This window comes from Sinocyclocheilus grahami, unplaced genomic scaffold (assembly GCF_001515645.1).
Source record: "Sinocyclocheilus grahami isolate Dianchi unplaced genomic scaffold, SAMN03320097.WGS_v1.1 scaffold226.1, whole genome shotgun sequence".
Classification (NCBI taxonomy): domain Eukaryota; kingdom Metazoa; phylum Chordata; class Actinopteri; order Cypriniformes; family Cyprinidae; genus Sinocyclocheilus; species Sinocyclocheilus grahami.
In genome coordinates, this window is record NW_015505405.1 from 516,368 (window position 1) to 536,769 (window position 20,402).

At 38.7% G+C, this 20,402-nt stretch overlaps 3 protein-coding genes across 4 annotated transcripts in view; 1 reads left to right on the plus strand and 2 right to left on the minus strand.

Moving 5' to 3' along the window:
• The window catches only part of acot18 (acyl-CoA thioesterase 18), a 446,653-nt gene that overhangs the window by 197,003 nt on the left and 229,248 nt on the right, over positions 1-20,402 (minus strand).
• On the minus strand, positions 1,214-7,757 carry depdc4 (DEP domain containing 4). Its single transcript, XM_016287903.1, has 9 exons — positions 7,621-7,757; positions 6,160-6,565; positions 5,932-6,083; positions 4,308-4,500; positions 3,993-4,219; positions 3,758-3,900; positions 1,780-1,905; positions 1,617-1,695; positions 1,214-1,537 (listed from the first exon to the last, which is right to left on the minus strand). Exons 1-9 carry the CDS (start codon positions 7,694-7,696, stop codon positions 1,338-1,340), a joined length of 1,602 nt encoding a protein of 533 aa, XP_016143389.1. The 5' UTR covers positions 7,697-7,757; the 3' UTR covers positions 1,214-1,337.
• usp44 (ubiquitin specific peptidase 44) lies at positions 4,394-19,240 on the plus strand. 2 transcript variants are annotated; one of them, XM_016287902.1, is made up of 7 exons: positions 4,394-4,413; positions 12,385-12,646; positions 13,347-14,615; positions 16,227-16,422; positions 18,080-18,188; positions 18,277-18,482; positions 18,611-19,240. In XM_016287902.1, exons 2-7 carry the CDS (start codon positions 12,470-12,472, stop codon positions 18,739-18,741), a joined length of 2,088 nt encoding a protein of 695 aa, XP_016143388.1. In that variant the 5' UTR covers positions 4,394-4,413; positions 12,385-12,469; the 3' UTR covers positions 18,742-19,240. The 2 variants fall into 2 exon arrangements, with proteins under 2 accessions (XP_016143388.1, XP_016143387.1); XM_016287901.1 differs by lacking the exon at positions 4,394-4,413 and adding an exon at positions 9,702-9,799.

Sequence of the window (20,402 nt, forward strand, 5' to 3'; positions counted from 1 at the left end):
CAGAATAAATATGTTTGATATCCTCCATTTTTTTTTACCACATTGGAATCGAAACTGATGGTGCGTTCAAGTCATGTCGGATAGATCGTATTTACGAGTTGAACGCACATGGACGCCACCACAAAGTCGTTATTACGAGTGGGAAACTCGAAATTTTCTTTAAGCCCCGAGTTTCCGAGTTGGGGGCGTGTCAATGAGAAACATGGCGGAATCGATGGATGCAACGTCTGTAGTTGACGGTAAATGTTTGTTTAAATTTAGTTTAGTTGTCCTATAAACTTAAATCGGTCATGTTCTTGTTACGCAGCTAGTTAATGAAATCCCAGTTTTAAAAAAAATGCTATCATTTTTGCACCTATAGGTGAACATTTTTTGGATTTGCCATATAGCGAACAGCTTTTTTTAATCTCTGTATTTTAGCATTTGTTGAAACGCATTATTAAAAATGCAAAACACACCTGATGCGAATTCTTTGCTTTTCATTTTTTTATAAGCACAGTTAACAGACCCTGTTGTATTTTCTTTGTAATTTATTAAAAGAAGGTACACTGCCATCTTGTGCCGACTAAACTGACTTGAACGCACCTGACGACGTAATTACGACTTGTCAACTCGTAACGTCCCAGGAGGACTTGAACGCAGCATTAGAATCGATAAGAATCGGAATTGATCAAATTCAAACGATACCCAACCCCATTCATGATCATTATTTTAGGAGTTAAAATCATTTTAGCAATTAAACTTCCCTTTGTCTTTCTGAATAATTACGCCTCATACCTACACAGTAGCACCATACTATGCTACATTTTTCCAATACAAATCCACCAAAATCAGAAGTTGAAACTTATGCAGAGCAATATTAATTTAAATCATCTGTGCTCAGTCATTGCAAAAAAAGTAAATAAGTGATCCTTTCACCTAAAAAGAGCATAATTCAAATCTCTACCTCTAAGGCATAATCATCTATTTCTCAATTTCAAGTGCAGCTAAAACTATTTCTAATAGCTTTTTAAAAAAACCTGAGCATTTCACACAATTCAAGTAATTCTACATGTTCAAGAAGATGCTGCCTTTTCAAAGCTCATGAAAAGAGCATATTCACTCACCTGATGAAATCTATGTAGTGCAGAGTAGTGATTAGCAGTTTCCATCAAAAGCATCTTAATTTGTGTTCCGAAGACCAACGGAGGTCTTACAGGTTTGGAAGTAATTAATGACAGAAGTTTCATTTTTGGGTGAACTATCCCTTTAACAAACATCTCTACCTGGTATACTTCTATAACCCAGAATAATAAAAACATTCTCGGACTGACAAGACTATTTTTTATCCAGTGTTTCTAGAATGAAGAAAAGAAGTGCTGGAGGAAAATCCCTGGGTGATGTTTCTGGAACTGTTTGGCCAGTCCTCTCTTCTGTTTGACGGACAGGCCGTCACTGTGAGCGATATGATGCATTAACTGCTTCAGACTGTCCAGAGTGGCTTTATCTTTGTTACCCTCATACTGCTGGAGCGACACCCGTTGGCAGAACGTGAACACTGCAAAGGCAAAACAGGAAATGTTCAATCAAATCAATGCGGAAATCAGTTTTATTAGTGAGATTGGAAGCTAACTTACGTGCTACATTATCTAGATCCCTCCCTTGCTGCACGGTTTGTAGTGTCTTCCTCACAGCCTCAATCAATGATAATGGTGTCTAGATATAGGAAAGATAAAGGGTTAAATGTTCTGTGAATTGCACAGAATTTTAAGAGACAATGTATAAGTAAAACGGTCGTACCTTAAAGAGCTGTGTGTGATTATCCATGAGGAACAGCAGCAGTCGCTCACACTGGACACGAGTCATTTCTTTACTCTGGATCACAGCCTTCACAAACGTCTTGCTAACCAAAGCCCGGTTCTCAATCTGTTTGAACACACATGTAAAGAGCCTGTTCATTTACATCATTCATTTACACATTTTTCCTAAATTCAACCATACGTGACCCTGGTCCACAAAACCAGTCATAAGGGTCAATTTTTTAAAATTGAGATTGATATATCATCTGAAAGCTGAATAAATACGCTTTCCATTGATGTATGGTTTGTTAGGATAGGACACTATTTAGCTATTTGAAAATCTGGAATCTGAGGGTGCAAAAAAAAAATCTAAATACTGAGAAAATCGCCTTTAAATTTGTCCAAATTAAGTTTTTAGCAATGCATATTACTAATCAAAAATGAAGTTTTGATATATTTACGGTAAGAAATTTACAAAATATCTTCATGGAACATGATCTTTACTTAATATTCGAATGATTTTTGGCATAAAAGAAAAATCGATAATTTTGACCTATACAATGTATTTTTGGTTATTGCTACAAATATACCCCAGCGACTTAAGAAAACAAAAAAACTGGATAAACTCCCTACATTTTAAGTGAAAATTTAGGCTGTGAATTTCATTGACAGTTACTAGAAACATTTACACTACAGTTTAAAAGTTTGGGGTCAGTACAACAAATTTCTTTATTTTTTTTAAATGATACTTTTATTCAGAAAGGATGCATCAAATCGGTGAAAAGTGACAGAAAAGGCTTGCATTGTTACAAGGAACACTCTATCTTGAATTAACTGCTGTTCTTTTGAATGGTGCATTTATCAAAGAATCCTACAAAGAAAGTATTTATGGCTTTCACTCAAATATTAAGCAGCACAACTGTTTTTAACATTGATAATGATAAGAATTATGTTTTTTAAGCTTCAAATCAGCATATTGGAATGATTTCTGAAGGATCGTGTGACACTGATGACTGGAGAAATTATGTTGAAAATTCAGCTTTGCCCTCACAGGAATAAATTACATTTTAAAATATATTTAAAAAATGAAAACTAGGAATATTTTAAAGCGTAACAATATCTCACAATATGACTGTTTTCACTGTATTTTTATAAAATAAATGTAACCTTGGTAAGCAAAAGAGACGTTTGTACAGTAATGTATAATAATATAATTGTATAATTATTAATACATAATTATGCATTGTACAATTAATAATAATGCATTCATTTTTATTCATAAAAAAAAAAGGATTCGGTCTTCTAAAAAATATTTTAGGATAAATTCCTAATAATTCACTTAATTTTTTTTTTAGTATGAACCCCAAAAGTGTAAATACAGTATATACATTTATAGAGGAATATAAATTGATTAGAGGGATAAAGAACATTTATCTTTATCTTTTTCTATAAATAAAATAAATAAGCAACAGTAAATAAATTAAAAAGTAACAAAAAAGATACATTAAATATTATATAAATTATAATTAATTTATTGCTCTTTTGATTTTAACCAAAACAAATAATTCACACACACACACACACACATACATGTATATATATATATATATATAAATTGTTTATGTAATATATGTGTGTACTGTGTATATTTATGTATATATAAAGACATACACATACTGTATATATTTTGAAAATATTTACATGTATATATTTATATTCATGTAATTTATATTATATATAAATATATTTAATATATAAACATAACATATTTTTCTTAAATATATACATGCATGTGTATTTATATACTGTATACATAATAAATATACACAGCACACACACATACAGTATATTATGTACACAAAAACCTTTATTATGGATTTATTATATATATATTTTTTTTTTTTATGAAAAAGGTAATAATATCTATTTTTTTAAAAGAAAAACATTTTTGATTGTTTATACACAGAACTCTCGTTAACCTGCTTGTGCAGTCTGAAAGCTTCATTATCTGCAGCGGTTGCCATAAAACCCAACAGTCTGCGTAACTCGTCTCTGCTTGTGGACTCCAGCAGCTGCAGACAGAGCTGAGCTGCTCTCAGGGCTTCCTCACCTCTCCCACAATCTAATGAAGGACACACATATAAGATCATTCTAAAGAACAAACAGCCACCAGCACCTTTAGTGTCCCAAAAGCCCACTGTGCTTTACATTTACCCAAAAGATGTAGGATTCCAGTCTGGACGTCGGTGTAGCGGCCTGACAGTAGTGGAGGTCTCTCGGGGCTGTTGTAATACTTGGCGATAATGTCGAACAGCAGTCTCTTATGCTTCTCCTTCCCAGATGCTGCATTCTGCTGAATCAGCTGTTCACTGGCAACCACGATTAACTGATCTGGGAACAGATCAAGACAATCCACCGCTGCCGTCAGCCAAGCGTCCAACCTTCAAAGAGAGAAATGACACACAGGTGAAGTCAAACAGAGACGATGAATCTAAATGTGGTGGTATTTATTGAGTGCTGTGAACGGACTCAGGCAGGTTGAGACTTTCGGACACTTCACGATCCACGCAAGTGTTGGAGATGACCAGGTCACCGTGGTTGCGATGAGACGAGCGCAGGGGCTCCGGTTTGGCAGGTGAGGTCAGAATACAGTCCAGCATAGCGATCTCAACCACCTGTAGCAACTGAAGTAACGCCTGCTGCCTCCAAACGTCCCGTACCACTGAGACAAAGACAAGAAGAGACGAAATAGTAAAGACTGTTCACAAAGGCATGGTCTTGCATCCTTCTTTACTGTTGTCTAATCGTTTGTCAATGGGTAAAACTTGGAACAAAATAACTTTTAAGTGTTATATTTTGATTGTTTTTATTTTCAAATAATTTATTTGAATCGAAAACATTTAGGCCTATAACACAATACAATAATAAAAGCAGACTACCTCAAAAGACCCCTAGAACCCGCATCAATGTCAGACCTGATTAGACCACCTCAACACACCTTTAAACAAACCACTTTAGACCCATTTAATTTCTCATTACAGACCAAATCAGACTCCATTAGACCATAATAGACTACATCAGAACCCCAAGAAGCCACATCAGACCCTTTCAGTCTTAAATAATTAAGCCTTCAAAAAAAAACACAATTTAAACCTCTTCAGACCCAATTAGATCTCATTACAGACCAAAGTATACTCTATTAGACCACAATAGACTACATTAGAACCCCCCAGTAAACCACATTAGACCCCTTTAGAACATTACACTACATCAGACCTTCAAGAAACCACTCCAGACTCAATTTAAACCTATTCCAAACCATTTAGATCTCATCTGAGACCAAATCAGACTCTATTAGACCACAATAGACTGCTTCAGAACCCCTAAAAACTACATCAGACCCCTTCAAAATCCATTTCAAACACATCAAACTCCATTTAAACCTCTTTAGACCCATTTAGATGTAATCAGACCCCTTCATAACCCATTACACCACATCGAACTAAATTTATACCTCATCAAACCCATTAAGATGTCATCAGAGACGAAATCAGACTCTATTAGACCACAATAGACTGCATCAGAACCCAAGAAACCACATCAGACCCACATCAGCCTCGTTAAGCCTTCAAAAAAAAAACCTTCAGACTTGATTTAAACCCCTTCAAACCCATTTAGATCTCATTTACAGACATTATACTTTATTAAACCACGATAGAATACATCAGAACCCCAGGAAACCACATTAGACCCATTTAAAACATTACACTACATCAGACCTTGAAGAAACCAGTCCAGACTCAATTTAAACCCATTTCAACCAACCAAATCAGACTCTATCAGACCACAAGAGACTGCCTCAGAACCCCTTCAAAAACCCATTTCAAACACATCAGACTCCATTTAATTCTCTTTAGACCCATTTAGATGTCATTAGAGACCAAATCAGACCCCAATAGACCACATCAGGCCCCTTCATAACCCATTACACACCGAACTACATTTATACCTCATCAAACCCATTAAGACGTCATCAGAGACCAAATCAGACTCTATTAGACCACAATAGACTGCATCAGAACAAAAGCAGCTATTGTGCTGTCCTGTGAAAGAATTTCTGTTTAATAACAATCAAAATGATGTGTAGTTTCACCTTTTCTTGACAGGAAGCTATTGGAAATGGCAGCACGATTTAAATCAGAGGGCACAGATGGGTGCAGGTTTATATTCTTTAGTAGTCTCTCCACTCTTCTATCTGATGATCCAAGAACCAAAGGGTTGGAGATGGTCTGCATTTGTCCAAACCTACAAAGATACAGCATACAACCTTAAGCTCCGCAAAATAAACTTTCGGATGTGACAGTGATACAACTGTAATTACCTCGAAGTGGTCTTCCTCTTTCCAGTCTGTTTGTCTGGAGTCTGGTGCTCACTGCCACTGTATGTCTTTTTGGTCGATCCGTCCAGGAAGCGGTAGAGGCTGCAGCTGGAGTCCTCAAAGGTCATTTCTTTGTCCCGTCTGAAGAGCTTTATCCCGACTGGTTCGAATACTCTGGACTCCATTAAGGCCTGGCAGAGCCTGGCGGCTTTGAGACGGGACACTTCGCTGGAGCAGAAGTAGATGTTCTGCATGAGGTGACTCAGAACCACGTCCACCGCATCAGAGCCGGTGAAGCAGTCGTGATGGACGCGCAGGTGCTGTCTGCGGGGTCCGAGCTCCACCTGCGTCCGCAGAGCCTCTATGATGTTCTGCCACAGCTGAGTGGCCCTGAAGGGCCCAGCGAAACCTGAGAGGCATCAGGACAAAATGAGGAAGTCTTCAAACACTAACAAAAATGACCAAAACGCCACGGTACCATGGTATCATCACCTGATATATCGCTGTAACTTTTAAATACCATCATACTACTTATACTTTGTGTCTTTATAAACGTATAAAGCCTACTACATTATATTTGATACAATCATTTCTCAGGCTTCTAAATGATTAACACTTAAAAATCTTCTACATGCCTTACCTTTATTCTTTTTTTACTAAGTAAAAGGCCTTTTAGATTGTCTTTTGTATTTTTTTGTACAAGGTTAATCGGGATTCAGAAATATTCAGTTTCAACTAAAATATTACAAACCTGTCCGTGACAAGAGTACAGTACAATAATTATACAAAATATCTGATATATAAAATCAAAGGGAAAGGGTGCCATGCATATTATACGACAATATCATACCTGCTTATATAATAAGCTCAAAATGCCTTTTCACTTTTACGTTTATGTAAAACATTACAGTAAACCCTGAAGTAAAACCCTAAAGTATCTCACATTTTATGGATGGGAATTTTTCCCATTAACAGTTATATAAGATATGTTTGATCTTTTTTAAACTTATTATTAATGCACATGTATCCAATATTCTTCTATGCTACTTCCGAGTCTCCAAACACAGAAGACTGTAATTTAGACAGTGTTATAAAGTATATTCCTAATGTAGATATTTCAGACTACACTGTATTTTGCTAAATATTTGTATTAAGTTACCAGTAAAGACTCAACTCGTAATGTCACCACAGGAACTATTTCACCATAAGAACTAAAGGGATTCGGCTCATTTACATTCAAGGAAATCAGTTTAAAACTTATAATTGAATCCGTGATATTGAAGGACCACACACAAACAAATAAACACAATGAAAAGCATAGTAAAGCCTAGCTCAACTGAATACCCAACAACTGAATTTGGTGTAACTAGGTCGTTATTAAACTAGTGGAAGCATACAGTTAACTAACAAAAAATGAATTGTATGTAAACACAACCGCGCATTATATACATCGTGTGTTTGTACCTGCCAGGAGTTTATTCTCTCTCAAACAGCTTTGACTGTTCAGTCTTCTGAACCGCGGAGTCAAATCCACCGCCATCGCGGGACCGGAAGTGGCGTCCAGGCTCAGCGACGGCGCTCTGATCTGAGATCAGCCGCAGGTCTGTTTACAGGAATCTGACCCTGGAACCCCTCCCGTATGCACTCGTCTCACGCAGTTATGTGAACGAACAGTAGATTACAATCGTACATAATTTAAAGCGATAGTTCACCCAAAAATGAAAATTCTGTCATCATTTACTCACCCTCAAGTAGTCTCAAACCTGTATGAATGTCTTTGTTCTGCCGAACACAAAGGAAGATATTCTGAAGAATGTGGGAAACAGAGCAGTTCTGGGGCACCATTGACTTCCATGGTATTTTTTTTCTCCTACTATGGAAGTCAATGGTGCCCCAAAACAGCCTGGTTATAAACTTTCTTCAAAACATCTCCCTTTCTGTTCGGCAGAACAAAGACATTCATACGGGTTTGGAACTACTTGAGGGTGAGTAAATGATGACAGAATTTTCATTTTTGGGTGAACTATCGCTTTAATAATTATATATTACATTTAAATGTAAATAAATTAATCATTCACATGCTAATGTCATGAGCACGGGTATACTTGTAGCTATAGCCAACAATACATTGTGTGGGTTAAAATAATCAATTTTTCTTTTATGCCAAAAATCATGTTCCATGAAAATATTTTGTAAATTTCCTACCGTAAATATATCAAAACTTAATATATGATTAGTAATATGCACTGCTAAGAACTGTATTTGGACAACTTTAAATGTGATTTTCTCAATGTTTTCATTTTTTTGCTCCCTCAGATTCCAGATTTTCAAATAGTTGTATCTCGGCCAAATATTGTCCTATCCTAACAAACCATACATCAATGGAAAGCTTATTTATTTATTTATTTATAAAAAAAGACCCCTATGACTGGTTTTGTGGTCCAGGGTCACATTTACATTTCCGAATGCATTCATAATATGCTCTTTTGTATTGACATATACAAGTCATTTTGATAAAAAGCACTTATGTGTATCATATAGAATTCTTTTTTCATTATACGTGGAATTTTTTATTAATTTTAATGCACGTTCGTTTCCACACAAGGACTGAGTGAGAGATGGACACGTAAACATTAGCAGTGTTGGGGGTAACGCGAGTTACGTAATCAGATTACTTTTTTCAAGTAACTAGCAAAGTAACGCATTACTTTTTAATTTACAAGAGAATATCTGAGTTACTTTTTCAAATAAGTAACGCAAGTTACTCCCCCCCCCCCCCAATTTATTGACTGACAGCTCTCCTGTCCCCATGCTGAGAGAAATCAGATGTTACTGTAGTTCTGAAATAAATATGAATATGCATTAATTCATCTCACTCACAAAAAACAACAAAACACAGATTCAGTTTTCCTCAAAATGAATACAAATAATGCAACTCAGAATATGACGCAAACCTGCAATAATTAAATGTCAAACACAAATATCCTTTATGTATTTATTCCCATTCTATTAACCAATGTCTTTGCTTCTGACCTTCGATGATCCAGTTCAACCACTAATAAGCACAAATTACTCTAGACGAACATTTGTCTTTGTTTATTGCTGAAGTGTGTTGAAATGTCTTCTTCTGCATTCTACTGTACGGACGTAAATGTACTTTCCCTTCAACCTGAGGCTTATTCATTTCACCTTTGGTGTGAAAAGGCTTTTATATTTGCCAAAAATATAACTTTTCTATTTTAAAAACAAACAAGCAAACCCTGTCCAGATTTACAAAGTAGCGCAAAAGTAACGTAACGCATTACTTTCCATAAAAAGTAACGTAATTCGTTACTTTTTTTTTTATGGAGTAACGCATTACTTTTAAAAGTAACTTTCCCCAACACTGAACATTAGTCACCACAGGCACCGTTTAAACTGGTCCACAGCATTCACGTGTTTCGCTACCGAGCGTCTCTTATCAAATCCGGACATTTATTTTGAAGATAGTAAATGCGAGGTGTGTTAAAGTGACTCTTTTGTTTTGAGCGGCGTCTGGACTCTCGGGCGTGACGTCACGGAGGGACACTCCACGCGACAAGCGCAGACAAGATGGCGCTCGCTGCTGTGCCGCAGAAGTAACCAGTGCTTGACGGAAAATCAGGTTAGTAAAATATCGCCGGTTTCAGACAGCTCCGATCATATCGCGTTCACACTAGCGGCGGAGATAAAACACAACCAGTGTATTTCAGTCTCCCAGCACCTCAGCCTCACTGCTGTGTGATTTTAGCATTAGCGCACTAGCATCCCGTGCGCTGGGTAACTTTCCTCTATAACTGGCTGATTAGAGACACTAAACTAGCCGAGCTGCTCTGAGCTCAGCCGCTAACCCGGTTAGCTCTTTGAGACCAGGTAGATGAAGGAGGTGGTTAGCGCCTAGCACCATTCGCGCGCCTAAACACCTTCAAAGTCAAACTGATCACGTTAGTTTAAACTAACTTAGTTAAATGAGATCAGTATGGTTGTCCACCGTCGTTTAATTACAACCCCAGACCGAAATTCGAGTAGAACCATAGCGATAAAGACCAGCACTGGCTGTGCGGTAATAACTTTTACAAAGCCTCTTACAATAGCTATACGCATGTTTAACCTTCTAAACAAGAATAATGTCAACAAAGGTGTATTTGTAGGTTGGCTGCTAGTTTGGTTCTGTTAAACACATGTGGGGCCCAGAGAAAGAGGGGTGTTATTTTGGTAGTGACACAGATAATCAGGCGTCCGTGAAGCCAAATAAGCCGGGTTGTTTACATGCTAAGCTAAATACTCACTGATGTTTACCAGCTTGAAATCGATACCTTAGTTTAGATTACAGATATTCTTCAGAGCGCCATGATACTGTCGAGTTATGCAGACACGGCACCATGCTACCTGTCTAAAAACCTGGTATGTCATGTAAATACTGTGGTACATATGTGACGTGTAAATACCACGTTATTTGAATATGGTGATGATTCAGTGTTGTGATATATATCAGAAAACTACAGTAATTCTATGATAGTACCTTTGTATTGTGTGTGTGTGCACGCGTGTATGTGCATACAAAGGTACCATCAAAGGTAGTATAGCTAGTACTACTGTGTAAATAAATATCTTGGTACAACAACACAATTGTGGTAGTTATTACATTTTGTGGTTTATATCAATGTAAAACATTTTTTTTTTTTGGACATGACATACCATGATATTCTTTCAATTACCTTTGAGTTAGGCCTTGGCGATAAAACGGTATCGGTATTTATCGGCGGTACACCTTCTTCGATATCGGCACGCACGAACACGTGCTGAAATGAGTGCTTTTGCCTGCCTGTGATGATGAGGAGATTGCGAATAAAGAATGAATATTAGTCGAATTTAAAATAAACATTTGCATTTGAATGTTAGGCGTGCGTCGGGGAGCGCCATCAGTGGCGAGGATGATGCAAGTGACGTTGTTGCATTTGAATGTTTTATAAGTCTAGCCCACGAGACGCGACGCTGCTGTGTTGTGCATTTAAAATATTAGAGAGATATAGTAGCTCAACGCGGGGAAGATCTTGATTAGGTTAAAACCGAAACTAAGCCATTCACACAGAACGCATATTCGGCGCATTTTCTAGACGGACAAATATGACTGCTGCACTCGCGTCTCACAGAAGAGATGTATAGAAAGCCATGCGAAGTTGAAACGGTTTAAACTTTTAGAAAACGCGTCACGAATTTGAGGTTTATTCCGTTTCACTGCATCTCGTATGTTTTTTAAGGCAATCTGCGTGATGGGCGATTCGGCTCTTTGGATTAAGCAATGCATAAATACATGATGCTGTTTTGTTCATAATTGTTTATGCAATTTCCGAAATTATATTTGATTTTTATGAGTTAATTTAGACATAATGCACGTTTTTATAGAGTTACTTCCTTGCGTTGACAATTTAAATGCGCTGCATTATTTTGCTCATTGCGCCCTCCTGTGGCCTCGGGAGACAGTTAGACCTATATAATAAAGACCTATTTAATCTGCATATAAAACATTAGAAATGAGAGATTTGTTTAATTTTTATTGTTTGATTGTTAAAACAAACAAAACCATTTCTTTGTTTCAATAAATTGTTAATGATAAATGCAGTGGTTAAATGTAAAAAAAAAATTTCTATTGCTTTTCGTTTTAAAAAAGGTTATAAAAAATTTCAATTATTGATACCGAACGATATGAAACATTATATCGTTGAGAATTTTTTTTTAGCTATATCGCTATTTGGAGTACCCGAATATAGCGATCAGTCATGAAATATTATCACAATTTAAAAGAACTGCTTTATGTTTTAATAGATTTTAAAGTGTAGCCAAATTTTTTCCTGTGTTGCAATGCTGAATTTTCAGCATTATTACGCCAGGCTTCAGTGTCACATGATCCTTCAGAAATCATTCCATTGTGCTGATTTGCATGTGAAAACGCCAGTGATTTTTTTTTTAGCAGAATGATGAATAGAAAGTTCAAAAGAACACCAATTAGGAATTTCTTTAACAATGTACAAATCTTTACTGTCACTTTAAAAAGAAAAAAGTCTTACGGAACGCTAAACTTTTGAATGATTCTGTACTTGTTGTCTGAAATATTTATGACTAGAAATGATGTCACGAATGAAGCATAGGCCTACTTCTACAAAAAAGCACACATCTATTTTCATCGGATCCATTTTTTGTATTCTGCAGATTAACCATCATGCCTTGGGAGGAGCTGGTTTCACTGCTGGCTGCCGTCACCATGGTGATGTGAAGAGGGCAGTGACTAACTGTGATGGACAGGTGTAAGCACGTGGGTCGCTTAAGGCTCGCGCGGGACCACTCGATCCTGAACCCGCAGAAATGGCACTGTGTGGACTGCAACACCACTGAGTCGGTGTGGGCATGTCTCAGCTGTTCGCATGTAGCGTGTGGACGCTACATAGAAGAACATGCGCTTCAGCACTTTAAGGTATGGTTAAATGATGAGTTACGTACAAGTAATTGATATATTGTTTAAAGTCATTTAATACATACAATTTATGAAAAAAAATTGGGTGCTGTTCTTATGAGATTCACCAGATGGTGAGAAAAAAAGTGTTTTTTTATGTTAAAGTGTTTGCTCCTGTCTTAGTTTAATATGCTGCATCAACTAGTAAAGAAATTCGTTAGTAAGTAATTCATCAGTTGATCTTGAAATTACACACTTCATTTTTAGATATAAAGACATCTCTTGTATACTTGACCCTCTAACACTGGAATTCTCTATTCTATTTCTATTCTATCTACTTGTTTTCTTTTTAATTATGAAAAAAATAACAATAATAACATGGCCCTCTTAACACTAGCTCTATCTATTCTATATTATTTCTATCTGCTTTTTAATTTTATTTATTTTATTTTTTTAAACTCACTGTCTGCTGCATTGGACTAACTGGGACCTGTCACAACACTTATATATTGTTGCTCTTTTGTTGGTTTTGATTGCTTCTATTGCCCTCATTTGTAAGTCGCTTTGGATAAAAGTGTCTGCTGTGCTAAATGATTAAATGTAAATGTAGATATAAACGTGTTAATATCTATAAAAAATGGTAAACCTATTGTTAGATTGTCTGATTTTATAAGACTGTTTCTTTGATGTTATATTCATATTGAAGTTTATTTGTCTACAGGAGCAGCACCACCCTTTGGCCCTGGAGGTGAATGAGCTGTATGTATACTGCTACTTATGCGATGACTACGTGCTGAATGATAATGCGACGGGTGACTTGAAGCTGCTGCGTAGCACGCTAAGTGCCATTAAGAGCCAGTGCTATGAAGTCACTACGCGCAGTGGCCGCACCTTGCGCTCATCCTCGGCTGCAGGAGACCAGTTGTCGACCAGCACGCAGGAGCTGCAGTTGCGTGACGAAGACCGCATGTTCACAGCACTGTGGCACCGCCGTCGTGCCCTGATTGGCCGTGTGTTCCGCTTGTGGTTTGCACAAACAGAACGGGGGAAGAAGAGATTCGAGGAGGAGCGGCAACAGGAGGAAGAGGAGGAGAGGAAGCGGGAGGCACGGGAAAGGCGGCAGCAACTTAAACGGCAGCTCAAGGAGGAGCTGGAAAGTGCACCTCCGAGAAAGAGCCATCGCATTTGTCGACAGAGCCTAAAGGCAGCTTCTACGGATGCCACGGCAGTGTCAACCAAAAGCACCAAATCTGTGAGGCGTAGGTCTGCTCCTGCTCGTGTCTCCACCCCTACTCCACGAACTCCTAGAGAGAGAACGCCTCAGCAGAGGCCCCGTCCACAACCCAAGGCCAAACGGCCTCGGGCCCCACCTCCTAAAACAGGTGATTCGCCTATCAAACGGCGACCCACCGTAACTCCAGGAGTGACGGGTTTGCGCAACCTTGGCAATACTTGCTACATGAACTCGATATTGCAGGTTCTGAGTCACTTGCATGTATTCCGGGAGTGCTTTTTGAGGCTAGATCTGAACCAAGCACTAGAGCTGCTAGCCTCTGCGGTCAGCCGCAAGTTAGGACTCTCTACTCAGCACGTGCCCCAGCAAAAAAGCTCCAACCAGGGATCAGGGCTCAGCGGAGGGGCCTCCCGTTCGTGCAACATGGAGCTCATACAACCTAAGGAGCCCAGCTCCAAACACATCTCGCTTTGTCACGAGTTACACACACTGTTTCAGGTGATGTGGTCAGGCAAGTGGGCTCTGGTGTCTCCTTTTGCAATGTTGCACTCCGTGTGGCAGCTGATCCCGGCGTTCCGGGGTTATGCACAGCAGGACGCGCAGGAATTTCTTTGTGAACTCTTAGATAAAGTACAGCATGAGCTGGAACGGACCAGAACGCTGACACCTGCCACTGTTCCGGCCAATCAGAGACTGCTTATCAAACAGGTGCTCAGCGTGGTCAACACCATCTTTCATGGCCAGCTCCTCAGTCAGGTAGAGTTTGCACGCATATACAATGACGTAAGCTGTTTAACATGTAAACATTAGGCCAGCAACAAATTCTACGAAAAGTACAAAGACCTGGCCAATGGATTGCAAGTGTGCAGTCTTGTTGTTCGTACTTTACATATGTTCTTGCATTGCTGAGGTAACAAACCTCCGTACTCAAGGGAGTGATAGAGTTACATTCAAATGTCAGCGTTACCATCAATCTGTTGTTCCCGCTTGTCAGTAGTTCACCTGAAAGACCCTGTCCCCAATGGTGTACCTGTCCACAAGACCGTAGGGCAGGGTGTCCACTTTTGCTCCTGAAGGGCCAAAGCTCTGCAGAGTTCAGCACCAACGTGTTCCAATACACCTGCCTGAAAGTTCTGGATAGGGTGTTTTATTTGGGGTTGGAACTAAACTCTTCAGGATAGTGGCCCTCCATTGCTCACCCTTACCGGGTGTCAAACTCAATTCCTGGAAAGCCACAGCCCTGCAGAGTTTAGCTCCAACCCCAATTAAACACACCTGATCCAGCTAATCACGTCCTTCAGGCTTATTTGAAAAATACATGGTTTGTGTGTTGGAGCAGGGTTGGAACTAAACTCTGCTGGGCTGCGGCCCTCTAGGAACTGAGTTTGACACCCCTGCCTTAGGGTGTCCCATTTTGACATTTCTAGTTTTCAGAAGGGTGCTCAAAAGTGCCTCTTTTGGCGCTTTTCCACTGCATGGCATGGCACGGTAAGGCTCGGTACGGTTCACTTTTGGGAGGTTTTCCACTGGGTACAGTACCTGGTACTTTTTTTAGTACCACTTTGGTTGGGGTTCCAAGTGAACCGTACCGTTACCAAAACGTGACGTGTAAACTCTGCTGATCACGGATTGGCCAAAGAGAATCGTCACTACCTGCGTCACTGAACTTGCGACACAAACACAAAAGAACCGCTAGATTTAAATCAAAAAGTTTTGTTGTCTGTTGCGGTATCATTGATAGCAGAGGAGCGGATCCAGCGAGAGCTTGATGGGCCGATGCGGAATGAAAAAGTTTTTTTCTTTTAGGAGTCGTGGTTGTAGAGGTGGCGCAACTATAACGACATGTGAATAATCCCGCCCACTCTAAAGCGGTACTGAACTGCAGTGGAAACGCAAACCGTGCCAAGCCGAACCATGCCGTACGGAGCCGAGCCGAGTTGTACCACGCAGTGGAAAAGCTCCATTTGAAGCTGCTATAGGCCATTGATGTGCACTTTTGTGGAGCCCATGTTAGTACATGCTTGGCAAAAGTGCACATAAATGATGACAACCCAAAAGCCTATGTGAAATTACGAAGGACAGCAAGGGTTTAGGGTGGTATTGGGGACAGGGCCAAAAGAAAACTGATAGCAGAACACAATGTACACTGGATGTTGCATTCTCAGTGTTGCCACAAAGGGTGCTGTAGTGGGTACTACAGTGCCTTTATGCCAACATTGAGAAAGCCACATGTGCTTGCATTCTGACAAATTTCAGATGCTTCAGTTTGATTTAATTTGCATTCACATACTTGAGTAGAGTGTCCTTAATCACTTTTTCGCATGTATCAGATACAATTTTGCTAGGTATTTTTCTCTTTTCTGGTAGGTGAGGTGTTTAGCTTGCGATCATCGCTCAAACACAGTAGAGCCCTTCTGGGATCTTTCTTTGGAATTCCCGGAACGTTACCACAGCAACAGTAAGGATGCTGCACAGGTTCCGTGTGGGTTGACAGAGATGCTGGCCAAGTTTACAGAAACCGAGGCTTTGGAGGGAGCAATTTATGCTTGCGACCACTGCAACAGTGAGTTGGAAACACTAACATACAATGCTACTTTAATGAAACGTTTGGGATAGTAAATAGCTTGCAATTTGAAGGGGATATCATGGCACTCAAAGGTGAAGTGTGTCATTTCTGCACCACTAGTGACCAGTAAAGGGGATGGTTAAACGGTTGTTAAACAACTAGGGATGCACCGATATGAAAATTTTGGCCGATACCGATAACCGATTATTCTTTATTTTTGAAAGCCGATAACCGATATGTTGGCCGATAAATCTATATCCAAATTGTTATATACTTTTTGAGAGCCTGATTACAAAAAAGGTCTCATCATTAAAAGTCACATCCCAAACACCTCAACATAAGCAGCCTAGTTTGAACGGTGTACGTTTTAAAAATATTTTTACTCTCCCATTACCAAATTTAGTCATAAAAAAGTCTTACAAATAAATAAAATTATGCATAAATAATGCAAACAAGTCACTGGACATCATTACACGTGTAAAGAATCAAAATGAATGCGCCATAGATCAATAAAACGGAATAGCCTCTGCACGGACAATAATTAAATGATTTTAATTACTAAACCATATTGTTGATGAAAATAAGAGAAAAATACAAGTGGTTGTTGTTATTAATAATATATCAATGATTTTGAAAAAGTAACAAATGAATACCACTGTTTTAAATAGCAGCCGTTGAGCTGCACGTGCTGAAGCTGAAGAGCTGAATGAACACGGTAAACTGAAGCGTTTTGCTGGCAGCTTATTTAACTCAAGGAAATGCATCCTGAGATTAATATTAATACAACATAAACATAATATTACAACTTATATATGAAATGACAAATGACGCAGTTATTGCATGCTATAGTCAGAATGTGTGATCCTGTTGTGGATGCGCTCTTCCCATAACAACGCGCTGAAACACAGCAACTAAACCCAAAGAATTCACAACGTTTTATTATAATAATGTTCTCATTAGAATGTTATATACACGACATTCCCAATCATAGTTATTAATGTTGTGCACTGCTGTTTGAGCTGCGTGCGCTGAGCTAAAGATGATCACCGGTAAACTGAAGCGCTCTTTTAACTTAACCAAACGCATTCTATATGAGATCAATCAGATATACATCAAATAAACACAATATTACAATGTACAATTGCACAAAAGGCTGCAAACGAACAGCGCGCATCTGAAGTGTCTCTGAAGGAAATAATGCATTATTTATCGGCTTTAAGATATCGGCCAAATTTTCTTATCAGGCCGATACCGATAACAGAAAAAATGAGCCGATATGGGCCGATACCGATATGGTGGCCGATATATCGTGCATCCCTATAAACAACCCAGTGCCCGACTTTTGATCAGCCAGTCAAACAGATAACACCTAAACTCACATCAATGGCCAAGCCTGAAGTAGTTGTTGAGCTGCTCAAACAAAGAGAGCAATATTTTGAAAGCGTCACAGTGTTTACACTCTTCAGGATATCAACACTTTAATGGCTAACTTAGTCGTCTAAACATTAAACTGAGATAAAAGAAAGTACTACAGTATCAAAAGAACACACCTTACTTTTAAGTTTCACCTCAAAGGCTTAAAGCTCCTCCCAGGGAGTTAATCCCACTCATCAAATATGCTTTAATGCAGTTTTTGTTTTGCCGTCTTTTTAAGGCAAACAACGGCGATTCTGTTCAAAGCAGGTGGTCTTGACTGAAGCTCAAAAACAGCTGATGGTTCACAAACTGCCTCATGTTCTCAGGCTGCACCTCAAACGCTTCAGGTACACGTTTACATAAACATGAACGACTTTCCCAGCTTTGAGCTTGCTGTTACCAGTCGGATGTTAATGCGTACACGTGTATGTTTAGGTGGTCTGGGCGAAACCACAGGGAGAAGATTGGCGTTCACGTTCAGTTTGAGCAGGAGCTGAACATGGAACCCTACTGCTGCAAAGACTCCAGTAACTTCCCCCACCCTCAACACTTCCTCTACCAACTCTCAGCTGTCGTCATGCATCATGGGAAGGGATTTGGCTCTGGCCACTACACTGCTTTTTGCTATAATACAGAAGGAGGTAAAATGTGATTCTTTTCATCTGCCACTTCTGAATGGCCTACTCTGTCAATCTGTTGTACTTTTGCAGGATTTGCGCAATGATACCAAAAGATGTATTGTAAACCAACTTATCCTTTTTCTTTTTAGGGTTTTGGGTGCACTGTAACGACTCCAAACTGAGTGTGTGTGCCGTGGAGGAAGTGTGTAAGGCCCAGGCCTACATTCTCTTCTACACACAGAGAAACTCTCAGGACAAAAGCAAAGCCAGTGACCTCTGACCCCTTCCGAGTACCCCATGAACCACAGAGACTGTTTGTTTTGTACATTCTGTTAATACAGTTAGCTCCTTTTTCTAGTGTACAGCAAATGTGGCGAGTATGTTTTTGTCACGCACACTTATGCCTTACAGTTTTACAACTGACAGATTTCGGTAGGAGGCATTCTTGCAGTGATTGTAGCGTTCGTTTGTGCGCGTGAACGAAGGGAGTGAAATTGGTCCAAGTCGGCAGCATTAATGCCACTCTCATCGGTGTCTGAATGTATTCCTGATTGTCGTCCACAAACCAAAGTCGAGTTGTGAATGTGTACCGAGCCTGTTTGTAGCGTCAGTATGAAAGAAGGCGCAAGAAACGGATGTTTTTTTTTCTCTTCATGTCACAAGTGTTTTAATATCTTCAACCAAGTGCCCTGCCAAGTCAAATCAGTTTAAAGACAAGACTCGATTCAGGAATTTTTTCTGTCACCTCCTCGGAATGTAGTTTTATACCTGGTATTTGGGTAGAGATTTCTTTTTTCCATTTTACAGGAAAACGTAAAAGACTTTTTCACCAGCAAAAGACATCGGATGCTGTTATATTCTCCCCCTGTCTGTGTGTGGCGTTAATGACCGTTCTCTGTAGTTTGTACAATTTGTTGGATGTTTGTGCGACGCACACACTTGCTCAAATATCTTACGGCGTTTCCACATCTTGTTTGTTGTTCAAATCCATTTTCCTCCTCCGCTTTTGAGCAGGAATAGATGTAAAACTATGCAAATTGTTACCTCAATTCATAGAGAAATTTACCTCAATAAAAGGAGAATATTTTTGCATTTTTCTAAACAACTTGTCACCTGTTTTCTTTACTGTTTTAAAGGTTGTCTTGAGACTTTGGTGAAATTAAGTTTCTATGAAATGTGCATGTCTCTTGATATTTTTTAAGTCTTTTAAACTATTGAAAACCAAGACTAATTCATAAAACATGTGCAGAATGCAAATCCTTTATAAACCATTCTTTCATAATTGTCACGTGTAAATCATCATAAAACCTAAAACTGTTGTGTAAATTGTTGAATTATACTCCAATGTATAAAATGCGTCATTTGTTCACAAAACCTAAAAACATTCTTGCGCAAATTGCAGCATGTAATGCGTTAAACTACTGTACAGCTGCATCCTGCCATATGTAAATGAATACAAGGCATAAATTATTAATAAAATCATTCTTATGTAATTGTCTCATTCAATGCACAAATAGTTCACAAACCTAAAACTATTTTAAATGGCTGCATTGGACTAATTTCATAAAATGCCTGGAAAACCTAAAAAATTTTCTTGCGTAAATCGCCACATACAATGCAGAAATTATTCGTAAATCTAAAACCACTGTTATGCAAATAGCTGTATCATGCTAAATGTGTACATTTACACAATGCATAAATGAATAAAACCATTATGCAAACTGTAAAAATCATTCTCGCATACGTTGCGCATACAATTCAGAAATTAGTCATAACATTTACATAATTCTAATTACAAATCTTATTTTGAGCAGAGTTTCCTCATTATGTCAGCTACTATTTGAACATGATTTCGGTTTCAAAGTTTGTGCTCTTGATAAACCGAAATGCTAATGTCAGGAATAATAATCATGCAATAGCCTGCAATGAAAGATTTAACCT

Excerpts from the sequence above, each read along its gene's own strand:
- depdc4 (XM_016287903.1), bottom strand. The coding sequence starts at position 7,696 with ATGGCGGTGGATTTGACTCCGCGGTTCAGAAGACTGAACAGTCAAAGC. Across the intron at positions 4,501-5,931 it reads TAGCTTCCTGTCAAGAAAAG|TGGTACGGGACGTTTGGAGG; the intron begins GTGAAACTACAC and ends TCTTTGTCTCAG. Across the intron at positions 4,220-4,307 it reads GAAAGTCTCAACCTGCCTGA|GTTGGACGCTTGGCTGACGG; the intron begins GTCCGTTCACAG and ends CTCTCTTTGAAG.
- usp44 (XM_016287902.1), top strand. The coding sequence starts at position 12,470 with ATGGACAGGTGTAAGCACGTGGGTCGCTTAAGGCTCGCGCGGGACCAC. Across the intron at positions 14,616-16,226 it reads ATGGCCAGCTCCTCAGTCAG|GTGAGGTGTTTAGCTTGCGA; the intron begins GTAGAGTTTGCA and ends CTTTTCTGGTAG. Across the intron at positions 18,483-18,610 it reads TTGCTATAATACAGAAGGAG|GGTTTTGGGTGCACTGTAAC; the intron begins GTAAAATGTGAT and ends TTTTCTTTTTAG.